The sequence below is a fragment of the Anopheles maculipalpis genome, chromosome 3RL (genome assembly GCF_943734695.1).
Source record: "Anopheles maculipalpis chromosome 3RL, idAnoMacuDA_375_x, whole genome shotgun sequence".
Taxonomy (NCBI): Eukaryota; Metazoa; Arthropoda; class Insecta; order Diptera; family Culicidae; genus Anopheles; species Anopheles maculipalpis.
In genome coordinates, this window is record NC_064872.1 from 65646975 (window position 1) to 65661837 (window position 14863).

The following is a 14863-nucleotide window of genomic DNA, read 5'->3' on the forward strand; positions in this document are numbered from 1 at the left end:
GTACACTTTACATTCCGCTCTACTTTTGTCTTTCTAACGTTCACTTTCTTCTGTTGTATTTTGTGGCTGTAAATGAAAGATAGCATGAATCGATCATGCCATCCGGATCCGATCTGTTTCACTCATGGGCTTTTGCGTGTGTTTTTTATCCAACGGTTTTTGTTTTTCGTTTTTTCTTCTCCCTACGCACGCACACGCACGATTTCTCTTTCTATTGCTAAACTTTAAATTGGATCGGAAGTCTGATACTATTTTTTGTTGCTGCTGTTGCTTGTGTGTGTGTGTGTGCGTTTGTTGAGCTACGATATGCAAACACTACATCTTGATTCCTTTTTCGCAGTTTATTGTTTACAAATCTTTTTAAATGCTTTTTTCCGAGAGGAATTATATGGATGGTGCACATTTTAAGCAACCATTCCGCTGCTCTGTTGCCTCACACACACACACAAACCAAAAATAAAGTTACCGATCAAGAAACGGATAAATCAAGCAAGGAAATCCCCAGTCTGATCGGCTGTGATATAGTTTCAACTGTACTTGGTTGGGGGGGTTTGCTACAATCTCTCACTGTTGCTCGTTGCTACACTTTGCCAGTCTTTTACTAGAGACTTTCTATTTTATACAATTTTCTACCATTAGCGTGACACGATGACACAATCTCTCTGCTTTCATGCACACGCACACACACACACACACATTGTACAATCTCGCTTTTTCCTGTTTTTGTTTTGTTTTGTTGCAATATATGTATTCCGTTGCTTTCTGTTCTACTCTCTTTCGCATGATTGTTATTTGTTTTCGTACTTCCAGTTGCATTTTTTATATGTGTATCTGTATGTTTGTGTGCTTTCACTTCTCGTTTTCTCATTTCTGTTTTTGTCAAATCTGTACGTTAATGTTAGTTGCTATGCATCCATGTTTACACTTCACTTCTAAGCTGATGTGCAATGCTCCTTTCATTTTTTTCTTTTCACTATTGAAGGACGTTTATACAACTATAAAGTCGGTGCCAAGAATTATGATTTGTGTGTATGTGTGTGTGTCAGTGTTTGAGAGTTTTCCAGAAGTTTGAAAAGGCTGTAACTATTTGTTTTTCTTTTTTACAGAAATTATCGTCCGAAAAGGTTTGCAATTGGTACATAAACATAATTTTCTATTAATTTCGACATGTTTTGTGTTTTCTTGTCGTTTTAAGTTTGCCTGTTTTGTTAACGTTTTCGATTTGTATGTGTGTGTTGTTTGTTATCTTCTTTCGTATATCCCTTATGATTAGTAGTTTCTGTGTGTAGTTTTTACTCCTCCCCATTCATTATAGCTTTCATTTGATAGTTAGCTGTCTGTTGAACCACCTGTGTCGCTAACCACCACTGGCACGTATTTATATGCATTTATAAATTGGACAGAATCGCTTCCGTAAGCTAGAGAGATGCTGTGTGATTGCTATTTTTACACCTGTTGCCGGCAAATGGACTGCTTTTTTTTCCTCCGGTTTAATTTAACTGTTGGTTTTGTTTGGGTCGCTCTAAAGTTTGTTACGTTGCAAGCGAGAGAATATATTACTGTGTTGTGTTTTGTGTATTTTTTTTTGTAATGTTAAGTTTAATACTCTAGGCTTGTAGGGATGGTTGGAAAACAAACCAAACGGACAGGAGATGATTACGCTAGGGAAGAAAAAAAAAAGTTCATTATGACAATAATGCAACTTGGGCAAGGTATGAATAAAAACTATTAAAATATTTCTAACCACATGGCATACATGGTTTTCTTGTTATGATAATTACTTTTCTTGTTGCAATTTTACTACTCGTTGTACGTGAAAATGTAGGGGGAGACGGGGCAGCTAATGGTTCGTAGAAGGGAACGTGCGAACATAAAACTGTAAATCTTCCGATGCGAAGAAAGACGAACCTCCTACCGCTTACTATCACAGTTCTCCACAAACTGAGAAACAGCACTTTCCTCCACTTTCCCTACCATCTTTGCTTGTTTGATAAATATTCCTTTTAGGGTGAACAAAAAACATAAAAAATGTGTATGAATGTCAGCCCAAATAGGATGGAACTTTTGTAATGCTTTAGGTTGAGGAGGAGGCAAGATCGCAAGAGAGCAAGAGATAAAAGGACACGCTATGCTATGCTCGGATGTGTGTATGTACAAATGCTTTTTCCCCTTTCTTGCCGCTCAATATCTCTGTGTCTTCGATAAGTTATCTATACCGATATGCCGATATGATTGGATTTTGAATGTGTGTATGGGGGGGTTTTTTTTCTATGTAAGTTAAGATGCGCTTCCCCTTTTTTACATTGTCCTGATACTTGTTTTTGTTTCAGTGTGTGTGTGTGTTTTTTTGTGTTCTGTTTGTTAGTTAATTAGAAAAGCTCGACCATAATTTATTACGCAACGGGATTGCGATAACGCCGGACACACAGCACTGTATTGATCAACCAGCAGCAATCGTCACAGTGCTTCTTAAGTCTAGTGGGGTATATAAAACAAAAGTTCGTTTGCAAAACCAGCGACCAAAGGAAGAGAAATGGAGTTTGCAATACATCAAAACCCATTTCGCCCCTACTCGGCATGGGCGCAGGGCGAATGGGACCATGGGGAGCACGAGCAAACAGCGGCTTTTATCTAAACACATCGATAATACTGCAAAATGGCAGGGTGAAGATACGAACGCAACATTTTGTCAGGATTTATGCCTATCTCTCTATGCAGCACACATACACCCTCAGGTGCGAGCGGTGTGAGTGTGTTAGTCATACTTATTGCTTGTATACGATATCTACGATTCAACCTCGTGCGTGAGTGTTATTACTGGGTAGATTTTTGAAATAAACGGTTATTTACGGAACCGAAAACACAAGGGAAAACCAACTCAACCGTCTCACCTTTACACAACTAACATCAGGCAGCATATTCCTTCCACTTCTCTTTTCGTTTTTTTTTTGCTGAATATCATTGGATTGCTTCACATTGCTTGAGGATTGAACGGAGGCTTGTTTTTTGTTGTGTGTGTGTTGTTTGCGCGGAAAACCACGGCCACACCGGTGCCCCATCATTTGCTGGACGCTATCGTTTCCGTAGTTAAGTAAAAACGTTCATCTGATAGCTTCTTCCCACTTTTCCATTTGAAAGAGTTCTGAAGTGTGTGTTTGTTTGCCTGCTAATCTTGACCACAAAAGTCTCTAATTATTTTCCTTTTCCTTTCCTTAAGCTTTCCATCTATTTTCAAAAATCACGGTTTTCATTCTGTTTCTGCATTCCCCCAACACAACGCAACACACACACGCACAGACACGCTCTCTTTTACCGCTCCCTTAACCGATTCCTAAGCGCTACAGTTCATTGTGTTCACTAACTTAGATGCTAAACTTATTCCAACAATTATATAAAAATAAGCTTCCGCTATTCGATTAGTTATTAGTTTTGTCTCGTCCGAAAAATATAAAATCAAGTATAAGAAAATTAAAATCAAAGCGTCGGTATGATATTTCCGCCTCCGAGCGCATTATCCTGGGCTGGGCTTTTGCCATCGAATCGGTCGCTCCACTTCCCCCGGGGAAACGGGATTTGTCGTCCTAATGTTTGTGTGTTTTGTGTTTTAGAGTCTGATGAGTTATTGTTTTTTTTTTAAATCGTTTTTTTTTTCATAATCGCTTTGTTTTTCCTTCTTCTCTCTGCATGAGTGTGCCTCGTCGGTATAGTGCATGCTTAGAAAAAAACTTTCTTTCTCGACTTTAATACTTTACACTACTAGATCAGTTCTTCTGGTTGTGGTTTTACGGGTGCGCCACTGCTTGATGGCGCGCGTACAAAGAGAATGAGAGGGAGAGAATATTATCTCGGTTAGCTTTTAAACGACGTTTCCTTGCGAAATTCGCTGATATCGTTTTGTTTGTTATTTTACACGAAAGACGCCTGCAGATAAGAGAAAAAAAAAGAGAAGAATAAAATTAAATGTTAGATTTGAAGGTTTTGCAGAACTTCTGACCGATTCGATCCGAGACATACCTTAGGATCAGACGTTGGGCGTTCGGGCAAACACATCGTTGGGATGCTGATTGCTGTAGTTCTGTCGGGAACATTGCTGAAAGGAGGAAGAAATAAAAAGAGGAAAGTTACAATTAATAAGAGTTCATTTTAAAACAAATATTAGCAAACTGGACAACTTAGCATCTTCCAATAAATGCTCAGAACCCGACCCGGTCTAAAGTCTCCAATAACCAGCGATCTCAACAAAACGACCTCTTAACGCGATACACAAGAGTAAAATTAAATTATACTTCGTTTGAGAGCGGTTCACAAGTAAAGTGATCGTAAAAAAAACAAAAGCCAGAACAGCTTCTATAGACATCACTTCACCATTGGTCGTCCCGTCCCGGGTGATAATGGTATGGAAGTGGCAACTCATAAAATAGATCGCTAGAGAATAAATGGTTCATCCGAGCGAGCGAAAAAACAAAAAGGTCACATGGCATTATTTCACGCCCGCATAAAATCAGCAAACTGCCATGTATTACAAAACGATACGGATTCAATCCATATCCCATAAAGAAGGACTGGATCGGCAAAGGGATATTTACAGCGTTGTCTCGTAAATCTTTAGGATGGCTGTTTGTGTGCTACAAGACGTTGAACTGGTCTGTACTTACTGCTTGCTTTTTCTCCCAAGTTTTCATGGCCGATTTGTACTTCTCGAACTCGTGACACCAGTCCGAGTAGATTTTCTGATAATCGTTCGTTTTGTTCGGTGGTGTGCATCTGAAACAATTAAGGTTAGAAGGAAAGAAAATTTAGGATAATTTTAATATTCAACAGTCAATTGTTTTTCCTAAATAGCTTACCGATGCGCATCGACAGTGATGTTGTAGCTGCACAGCAGCGATCCCCCCAGATGACAGTCGTACCGTCCACCGTCAGCTTCGTTTACGGAAATCACCACCAAACCTCGTTCGGTCGTTTCGATGTACTTGGTCGGATTGTACTTAATCTCGTAGCGGCCCTTCTCCTTCGAGTGGTGATACCACGTGACGGTTTGATCTTTCAAGATTTCCGGAATCTTTACAAAGCATCCAAGATGCACGCTCTGACCGTAGGTAACGATAATTTTCTTCTTCAGCACACTCGTATCGCAGATATCGTACGTCTCGTTGCCAACATCCTTTAAAGAAGCGTATAAAATATACGTTAGAAAAGTATTCTCCTAGAGTCTACTTTTTGTCGACCCAAAAACAAAACAAAAATATATCCACCTGCAGTAGTCCCGGTTCGTACGGTTTGCACGTGCTCGTGTCCTTGTCCCAGCCGCAGTACGGATCCTTCACGCAGCGGAAACAATTGTCATACCGTCGGTTACACATGGCCAGATCGATCTGCTTGATCCGATAGTCCGTAGCAACGTACAGCGATTTGCGCTTCTGGCTAAGTTCCATCACCTGGATCGCTTCGTTCTGTGCAATTTCGAAAATGTCCAGCAATTTCGATTTCGATTCACCGTTCCGGAGGTACTGGACGATTTTGTAGATGCGGCCTGCATTTGTGCCGATGTAGAACACCGTGTACTCTTGGCTGAGAATTTCGATTTTAATCCTGTGAGGAGAAGGGAGGAGATAGAAAAAAAAGAGCAAACAACACGAACAAGTGGTTAAGGTTAAGTAGACTGAACGATGCACCTAAATGATAGCTAATCAGCCTCTGTTGACATGAAAGGTCACGTTCGCGTGGGCAGTGGCGGAGGATCAACAACAACCGATTAAAAGCGACACTCAATTACCCGCCTCGATTAATCTCTGTGTTCTCTAGGATTTTCATATTTGCTTTGGTTTGTTTGTGGAACCTCCATTAACCTCACGCGGGTATTTGGTCAGTGGGGGCCATTATATATGGCATGACTGAGGTTGTATATTTTGCAAACCTTCTCCAAAACCATTCTGATAACCACAAAATTGCAATCGGTTGATTCATCGGAATACTGGTAGCAACATAATAGAGGAATAGAGCTCGTCCTACTAACGGAATTTTTGCTGATTAATTCCCCCACAGGGACATCCCAGGATTCACGATTCCAAACCCGGCTTGGCTGTGTATATACATTGGAAGAAAAATCCCAGCCAACCATCAACTGCCATTCACCGGGGTATTGGTTTGGGTGGTCGTGGTTTTGGAATTAGGACACGGCTCGTGAATGAGGTGCACCTACGCGCGGTCGAGTCTTTATTTGTGGGTTCCATGTGCATGGCTGCTTGTGGCAACTCTCGTTTGCCACGTGATTTGCATTTGTATAAAAAGGTCAATGTTGCTATTTTAAAATCGTCGACATTTTTGTCATTGACATTCACTATTTGACAACGTTATCAGTTGATTCGGAGTGGGTACAACCAAAACAGCGCAGAGACAGTATCCGAAGCTTTATTTCTACTACCAGTATTATCCTTGAGAGAAAAATTGCGGAAGCCTGATATGCAGTATTGAGTACTGGTCTCAATACTTTTGTCGGACTAAAGAGACAAATAGATGAGCTAGCTAGCGAAGAAGTGAAGTGCGAGCGAGGGTGATCGTGTTCTACATCTTTGGCTCCAAACGTCAGAAGAGCATATGTAAAAACAATATCATTGTGGGAGCTAAACTCCAAAACGACCTCATCGATTTGTAAGCAATAGATAATCTCTCGCAATGGATATGTGTGAGCAGCTGACAGGGTCCAAGAAAAAGAATTGGCCAACGTTGTGTTTTTCTCATTCGGAAGGTCTTTTCCAATCAATTTCACACCAAGATGGTGCAACAATTGATCGCAATGGCTTGGGAGAAGCTATAGAGTAGCAGCAAGTATTACAATATGTTAGAAAGTCGGCATGCTCTTCTGATGCATGTTAACCCGCAAATCCTAAAAGAGCATTTTAATTATCCAAGGATTCATTAGGGGCGTTTCGGTGCTGAAGGTGACAGCAGCACTAGTCTTCACACGATAGGACTGAGGCACAAAACCCATCCGGTTCCCCCGCAGTTGAGAACTGACCATCCAACTACGTTGTATCTATCAGCAAGTCTAGTAAATCATTCGATGGCAGGCGTGACTTCGGAGGTAGTTAAGCCAAGAAGAAGAACGATTCGTCAGAACTAAAATTAAAGCTCCTGCAATATTCTCCCCAAAAAATTAAATCGTTTTCTATATGTCACCTAAGAATATTGCTCATTTTAAAGATATAACCCCAAACCTCGAACGGCGAGAGCAAATGAGCCGCACAAATTGTCATCCTTTTAGCCAGATTTACCGAAGCTTTCGGGTCGGTTTACCATTGATCGACAGCTTTGGCGGTTGGCTCAGTCCGTCATCTATGCGTTCCGCTAGCAAGCAGTATTATTATTTATTAAAACAAAAAACGCGTCCCGTTTTTTTTCCCCAGGTCCTCTGTGGTTTGTGCGGAAAATGCACAAACACTCGCTAGCTGTTTTGATGGTACGCAGGTGACCGACCAAACTTGGTTGGTTTACCGCTCGTTCGGTCGAAGGGTAAATCTCTCTGCTTAACATATCACACCGCCCGCCCGCCAAACACACACACACGCATAGCTTTCCACCCGTTTTGTCCCGTTTTGCATAGCGATCGGAAACTTTTTCGCTTGCAATTAATTATTCATAATGAGCGCGGTCATGTGCATGATCTCTCTCACACTCCCCGCAGCTTCCCTTGAACGGGGTAAGCTCGCGCCCTGACACACACACACCCATAACCTGCGGGACACCAGTGGATTAAAAGCATCGGGTCGGTTGCAGCAAAATGCATCGATCCGCCTTCCTTCTCATCCTGGCTCATCCTGTACCACATCCACACGCCCCTGATCTAGACCTTCCAGTGTGGAATTGCTGTCGGAGAAAAGTTTACTTCAACCCGGCCCGTTATATTATTTATGTGGTGTACTACTGCTGCTACTGCTGCCCTAGTTATTGGCCGCCACGGACTACCAAGTAGGGTAGTTCCATTGCGTTAAAATAATAGTAACAAGCGCAATCAGGATACACAGCGAATCGTTCTGGGAGTGATGTTTTTATTTTTAAATTTCGTTGAATACCCCAACACGACGCCCTCCTGCGGGAACAACAAATAAAAATTGTTCAACCGAAAAGTTTCAATGCTGCGAATTAATAATTTCACCTGCACCTGCTGAAAAACCGTGGTGTGGTTTTTAAAGATACAGAAAACAAATAAAGCAAACTAGAGACAATGGCAAAAAAGAAACGCCCCGTACAGTGTGTTCCAGCGCTTAATATTAATATTCATCACAAAGGGAAAATGTGTAAAAATAACATAAAAACCAAACCCGATCAATTGATTCGCGTTTGAGCGCAAAGTTGCCCCGCCTTTGTGGTAGGCAACATCACAAATGCATAATGCACAACATGCCAGGGCTTATGCCTTGTACGAATGAGTGTTAAAAATTATTCTCATTAAACATGTGCTTTGTTGTCATTCAACCGATATGATTGAATGTATTTAAAAAAAATATGTATTTTTCTTTAGAAAATGCACATTTTCCCACAACATTCGGTGTGGAAGTTCCGAAACCAATTCACAATACGTGCAGAAAACACGGTAAAGAAAAAAAAACCCCCTTCATGCAGCATAAATACATGCCCGTTGGAGTGATTTTTAATTTTAATCACCTTGCTCGATTGATTGCCCGGAAATGGGCAATTCATGCGGATGCGCGGATACGGACACATCTTTATTGATGGTACATCCATTCCCATTTGATTCGTGCTTTCCGCACCCCTCACACGCCTTCCCGCCCGTTACGTACGTACGCACAAGCGCGGATCGTACGCGAATAATGATTTAGTGCGCGACTAATTATCCGTGTTTCAATGTTGCGCCACTTTCAGGAACATCGACCAGAATAACTAGCCACGGATCGGGTGGGCTCACACTTGACATTATCCACTTGGCGTTTGTGCAAATGTGTGTGTGTGTGCGTATGTGTGTTTGAATATCAATTGGCAATGCTCTATCATCGTTGCTCCGTTAATTAGTGGGCCACGGCAGAACGAGCTCTTCCCAATCACGGAAACACAAATGATTCGCTGCGGATCAACCTCCGAGGGCGAGAATTCCGTGGATGCAGCCAGGGTGACAAAAGAGGGGTGGTCATGGTGAAAGTAAAGATTGAAATGAAAACCATGTTCACCATTTTCCATCCATGTTCGTTTTTGTTTAATTATGAAGTGGAATTTAAAGTGGCAATTGCAAGGACCCACAAACATGGTGGCAATCCATCTTTCGCAACTCGGCCTTTTTTTTGTTCTTATCTCATCAGGTAGGTATGTGTGTGTGTGCGTATTATTCATGTGGTTTGTATTGTAACACGCGAACACAAAATAAATCCAGTTTCGGAAACGACATTAAATGTTGGTCATCTGACCATCCTCCCCTCAAAAACCCCGAACACCAATTCTACATTAGTAGGTCCGTATCCCAAGAAACTAACGTGGCATCGCAAATGGGTGACCCCAATCAAATGTCGGCCTGACCCGGTTGTTTCACAGTTCATCCGGTCCAATTCCTCCTGGCTGGCGAACCCAGGGATTAAGGTACAAGCACACAAGCAGCAGCAGCAGCAGCAACATTAACCACAGACACGTGGGCACTCTAGAACTACGCGGTTCCAATTCCGTTCTTGTCGCTACGAACGACCGTAGCAACAACGTTTCACCATTTCATTATTTGTGTGGCCCAATCGCTCTCTTCTGCGTTTCTGTGAGCCATTGTTTTCCATTGGATTGTGTTCCGCTTTCCAATGCAGCCGACGCACAACACTCTGCTGGACGAGCTCAACCGTTCTATGGTACAGCGGGCCTCTGCAAAAGGCGCCTTCGGGGATATACTTTTTTGGAATTGGAACATGCCATGCTCGTTCCAACTGTGCGACGATATCCGCATCAAGCACACGATGCACGTTGCAAATACACCTCGAGCTGTACCGGATCTCACAAACAATCCTGCAATTCTGAACGGTTCTTCCACGGTTGGGCGATGGGGAACAGCCATCGTACTGTGCGATGGGGAATAGCCATCGTAAGTCGAAAGGCGTTTCAATTCCCATTTCGGGAACCGATATCATGCGCCACGTTCACGGTTGGATTTTTCAATCGACTAATCCGTTACAACGAGCACAGGTGAGATGACCACCACACACAAACGCCCACACCCACAAATCGAGAGAGTGCCGCAGTTGGTTGTTGAGGAATAATTTGGCGTGAAATTGAAATGGTTCCGTAGGCCTTCCAAGGCCTGCCCTGACCATGAGGCCACACACACACACACACACACTATATCAACGGTTTCATCCCATCACTTGGTGAGGTGACGAATAGTGTCGTGTACGAAATGAAGCGATCAACAGTAAAAGTTTGCACCGAATGATAACTCACTTGTCAACGACCAGCTTGGTGAAGACGAGATCGCGCTTGTAGTAAACCGGATTGTTGTGCTCGTGGTTGACCGCCTTGTCCATGAGCGGGTGGGACCGGATAAAGTTGAGCACCGAGTCCGGCAGCGTGGACGTATCGTTGACGCATGTGCCCGGCCGTGGTTCGGGGATCTTCGAGTTCAGTACGGGCAGCCAGGCCGAGTTGGATGACGCTTGTTCCTTGAATTTTCCTGTGGGAAATCAAAAGCAGGGAAAGAAAAAGCGGAGCGAAACATTAGACGTGTCCTAGCGGTGGCAGGTAGGCACAGAAGTGGAATTCATTTCGCTTGTTGATGGGGGAGAGGCTTGTTTGTGGACGATATGGTTGGTCAGTGATGTGGATTGTGTTTTACACACCGCCATTCTACACACACTCCAATGGGAGGACGACCAGGCAACCGAGAGTGCCTAGAACAAACGCGAACAAAACGGATCGGTAGGTTCTATTTTCGTATTCTGTAAATCACAATCGTGACACTCGTCTTATCACGACATGTGACAGCTGTCACACGGCGTCTCGTCGCTTCAAACGATCCAGAAGACGGGTGGAGGTTTGTTCGGTTTGGATGGCGAAGGGAAACTCATTTCCAGTCAATCTCAATGCCAATGAGGGAATGGGAGGAAGGGACTTGGAAAGACACTTGACACATGAATGAAATGGTTACTATTTTGCTACTAGGGGGAGAGGGCGTCCCTGGACATTGAAGTTAAGGTAGCTGAAGTTGACGATTAAAGAGACTGAATGGGCGAATTGTTTGGCTAACTTTACAAAAGCATTCGTCCCACTTACCAGCGAATGCACCATGTATTTCGTTGATGTCAAAGCTGCAGACGGCCGACCCGACCAAACCGTTCGTGCTGGTCGTGAAGGTGGCGTAGAACTTGGTCTTGTCCGAGGGCAGCTGGTACACGTCCTGGATCTCGTTGAAGTAGAACGGAAACTCGCCCGAGATGCTACAGTTGATGCGCGCCTTAAGGTACGTTGCCCAGTTCTGGTTGAGGATGTTCTTGCCGCCGGTGTCCTTCTTGCAGACGCGTGCCACCCGTGAGTAGACCGCCTTACCACAGTTGATGTATTCGACCGCCGTCTCCCGAAAGAAGAAGTACACGTGCTCACCGATGTCGAACGAACCGACAAAGTTGGGCTCTGGAACGAGAGGGCAGAAGATGATGATGAGGACGATGTGTGTGTGATAAATTGGTTAAGAAAATAAATATTACGATGTCCACGATACTCCGAGATGTGTAACATTTAAACTTGTAGTTTTTAATCCTTTTTTAGGCAGAAGAACGTCAGCTAAAAGACTTTGCATGACCAAAGGGAATTCGGGGAACTCTATTTGTTTCGACTAGTTGTAGTTATGGGCCACCCAGAGCAAACTTAATCTTGCTTCATTCTTTAAGAAACAAAAAGTTTTGGCTTTCCCTATGCCCCGGGAATGCAAGACATTACGGCAAAAGCGAACGGAAAAAGGAAACAAATTTCGTGCCGTGTTACGGGCTGGCAGAGAATGTCCAGCAGTTAAAGTTTGGTACCGTAGTACGGAAGGGTTTTGCGAACGAGCAAATTCTTGTTGCTGAAGGAAAATAGTGCAGTAAAACTTTCTGCCCAACTTGCGAAAGACGGACAGAGCAGCTGGCAGGACGCAGGACAAACGCAAAACAAAAATTGGACTGTGAACGCTGTGGACGAACTGTAAATTTGAAAGTTGATAATATAGATAGAAAAAGAACCTGTTCCAGCCAACGGCGTCCAGCGGGACGGATGGAGTTAGTTAAGTTTTTCCATCGTTACGTCTCGTGTGCGTTGCTCGTGTACTGTGAGTTGTAAATCTAACGACGTCCAGCGCGTTTGAGGGGTTTTTTTTACATGTGCGGGAAAAGACGAACAAAATCCAAACAAAACTTACTCCTTCTAGTCTAACTTGCCCAATATTTCAGCATCGCTTCAAGTTTGCCACATTTTTCGTGAACCGGAACTTGGTGATGTAAAGAACAATCTCATGGTTGCCTCCGTCACGGAGTGGATAAGGATAAATGGGAAGTTGTTGCCTGTCGTAACCTATCGGTCTTTTTTTGTTGTTGGGAACGGATTTGTTTGAGTGGATTATTACACTTATTGCGTTGCACTTTTAAGGGAAAAAAGGAATGCAATCGTTCCCAGCTTAAGATGTTATTAACGGGTGACCACTGATGTGATCCTCAAAAATTAGTTGTTCCAGCGGTCCATAAAGCCTTCGTTCCATTATTGATGCAGTTCGTCGTCCGTCCTTCAGAGGTAAAAGTACAATACTTTTTGGAGAGACTCTTGTTGTGACTCCAGAGCGACCACAAACTCCCAAAATTGTGACTTACAAAAATGGCTCTCGAGTTAAAAAATAATTAAAGATCGGATTTTCTTCCTGGCATAATAAAAGCTTCCAGTTGGCAATGGCTACCCCATTGCACCTTGCTGACCACATTAAGCCACCGCTACTTTATCAACCCAGCTCAGCCAATCCCCGAAAAAGGTGCACCAACTATTACCCTAACTTGGGGGGCCACCATACCATCCACAAGAACAGCGCAGAGAGTTCATTTAATTTACCTCCGCAAGCTTTCACTGTCCTGACCATCGTTGTGAAAGTTTTCCACACACACACAAACACAGGCACACAATTTTGGTTCACAAAACTGTAAAAAAGCAACTTTTGGCAAGCAATTTTCTTGCGCCATTTTTTTTTTTTTCGCTTTGTTTTGTTTGTAACTTTCTCGCTTCAAACCGAAAGCAAAACTAATTGAAAAGACGGTACACCGGGACCGGTCGGAGGTGGGCCACATCGTTTTCATGCTACTTCCAACTAATTACTCCACACATTTTGCTGGCATCTTGCGGTGTTGTGATGGCGATGACGATTGGTTGGTGGAGCAAAACGACGCCAAACAGAAAAAAAGGGAGGGGAAGAAATTAAAATTCATGAAGAAAACTGAATTGAGCAATTCCGTCGCTTCTTCGTTGCTGTGCACTTTTAGCAATAGTGCTATTTTACTAGAAGTTTTTTTATATACATATATTTCTTCTAACCCTAAGACTTTCCTGCAATTCACCTCGTACTACTTCTGGAAGAAGAATATGGTACGATTCCGATAGGTTGCCTTGTACTAAGGAGAAAAAAATCGGACCCAACATCATAAAGTTATAAAACGCTCCACACTCTCTATGCAGCACCCAGTAATGGGGGAAAGTTTTGCACAAAAATACAGTTATTTTATCGTGTCCCAAGGTATCGTGCAAGGTGGTTCCTTCTTCATTTCCAACAGGATGAGGAGCTTGCTGTCTACGCTGGAGAAGAAGAGCGTTTTGGGATGAATATTTGAGTGGTTTGGAATGAGTTTTATATTTGCCCGTTTTATGCTGGCAGGTACGGCGTTCAATGAGTTTCCCGTAAACTCCGTACCAACCAAAGATTTGCTGCTTTTAGGTTGGCGAAGACGAAGCACTACGTGAGAAACATCCATAAAGCGGTTCGTGTATTGGTCGTGGTGGAACAAAAAAATCCAACGAAGGAAAAATAGTCAAATAATCTCAAAGGAGTCACAGGAGTCAAACATGTTGTCGCAATAGGCGTACTGACGCATTGAGAGAACGAATGTCAAACACGGCGTAACAATGGCAGTTTGAGGAGGTGGTATTGCTAAGAGCTTGTTAGAGATATCTCTCGATGAACTTTTCTTGAACGGTGTCTAATTAATTAAAATTTCCTTGCGCTTGAAGCTGTCTTAAGGTGTTATAAAAAGTATTCCCAACAGAAATCTTAAAGTTTCTTTTTGCTGTAGTATGGCACACAGAATTCCAAGTGTTTCTAAAGCTATTTTATTATTTTTTTCCATCTATATTTAGAGCTGAAGTCTTCAACAAAACAAAAAAAAAAGTTTCATTTTAATTTTCTCTATTACAAAACATCCTTACGCAACGGATAATTGAACACCTTCCTTTACCAGTGGCCGTGTCTCGATGGAACCAAAGCGTATGTACCTTAGCACCAAACATCAACCTCCCAAGCCTAGATATGGCGGGCAAGTGCAAAACAAAAAAGGGAAGCAAAACCACGTTTGCCGCAGACCCGGAGCACAAAATTCCGTTCACGAAACGGAAGCGTCGCGACCACGAATGTGACAGCAGAAGTACGTGCGCATTTTGACGGAAACCGCACAACCGCTACCATCGTTCACCATCTCCACCAGCCCCACTTTTATCTTGGCAGGCAGGCAGATCCTTGCACCGTTTGGTGGAGATGATGGCACTTTTCGCGCTTGTGTGTGTGTGTGTGTGAGGCGCTTTTTTGTTGCTGTTGTTGTGTGCCTGTCTGTGTACCCTGTGCCGATCTGTGGCACATCACAGGGCCTTGTCTTCCCTT

At 43.1% G+C, this 14863-nt stretch overlaps 1 protein-coding gene across 2 annotated transcripts in view; it reads right to left on the reverse strand.

Annotated features, from left to right (window-relative positions):
- Positions 1-3865: 3865 nt before the first annotated feature.
- The window catches only part of LOC126561735 (semaphorin-2A-like), a 624320-nt gene continuing 613322 nt past the window's right edge, over positions 3866-14863 (reverse strand). For both annotated transcript variants that reach the window (XM_050218043.1, XM_050218042.1), the window contains 7 exons: positions 11257-11613; positions 10429-10657; positions 5256-5592; positions 4848-5164; positions 4656-4764; positions 4015-4090; positions 3866-3921 (listed from right to left, as the gene is read on the reverse strand). In XM_050218043.1, coding sequence (XP_050074000.1) covers positions 4022-4090; positions 4656-4764; positions 4848-5164; positions 5256-5592; positions 10429-10657; positions 11257-11613 — 1418 coding nt within the window. In that variant the 3' untranslated portion in view covers positions 3866-3921; positions 4015-4021. The remainder of the gene's footprint in view (positions 3922-4014; positions 4091-4655; positions 4765-4847; positions 5165-5255; positions 5593-10428; positions 10658-11256; positions 11614-14863) is intronic.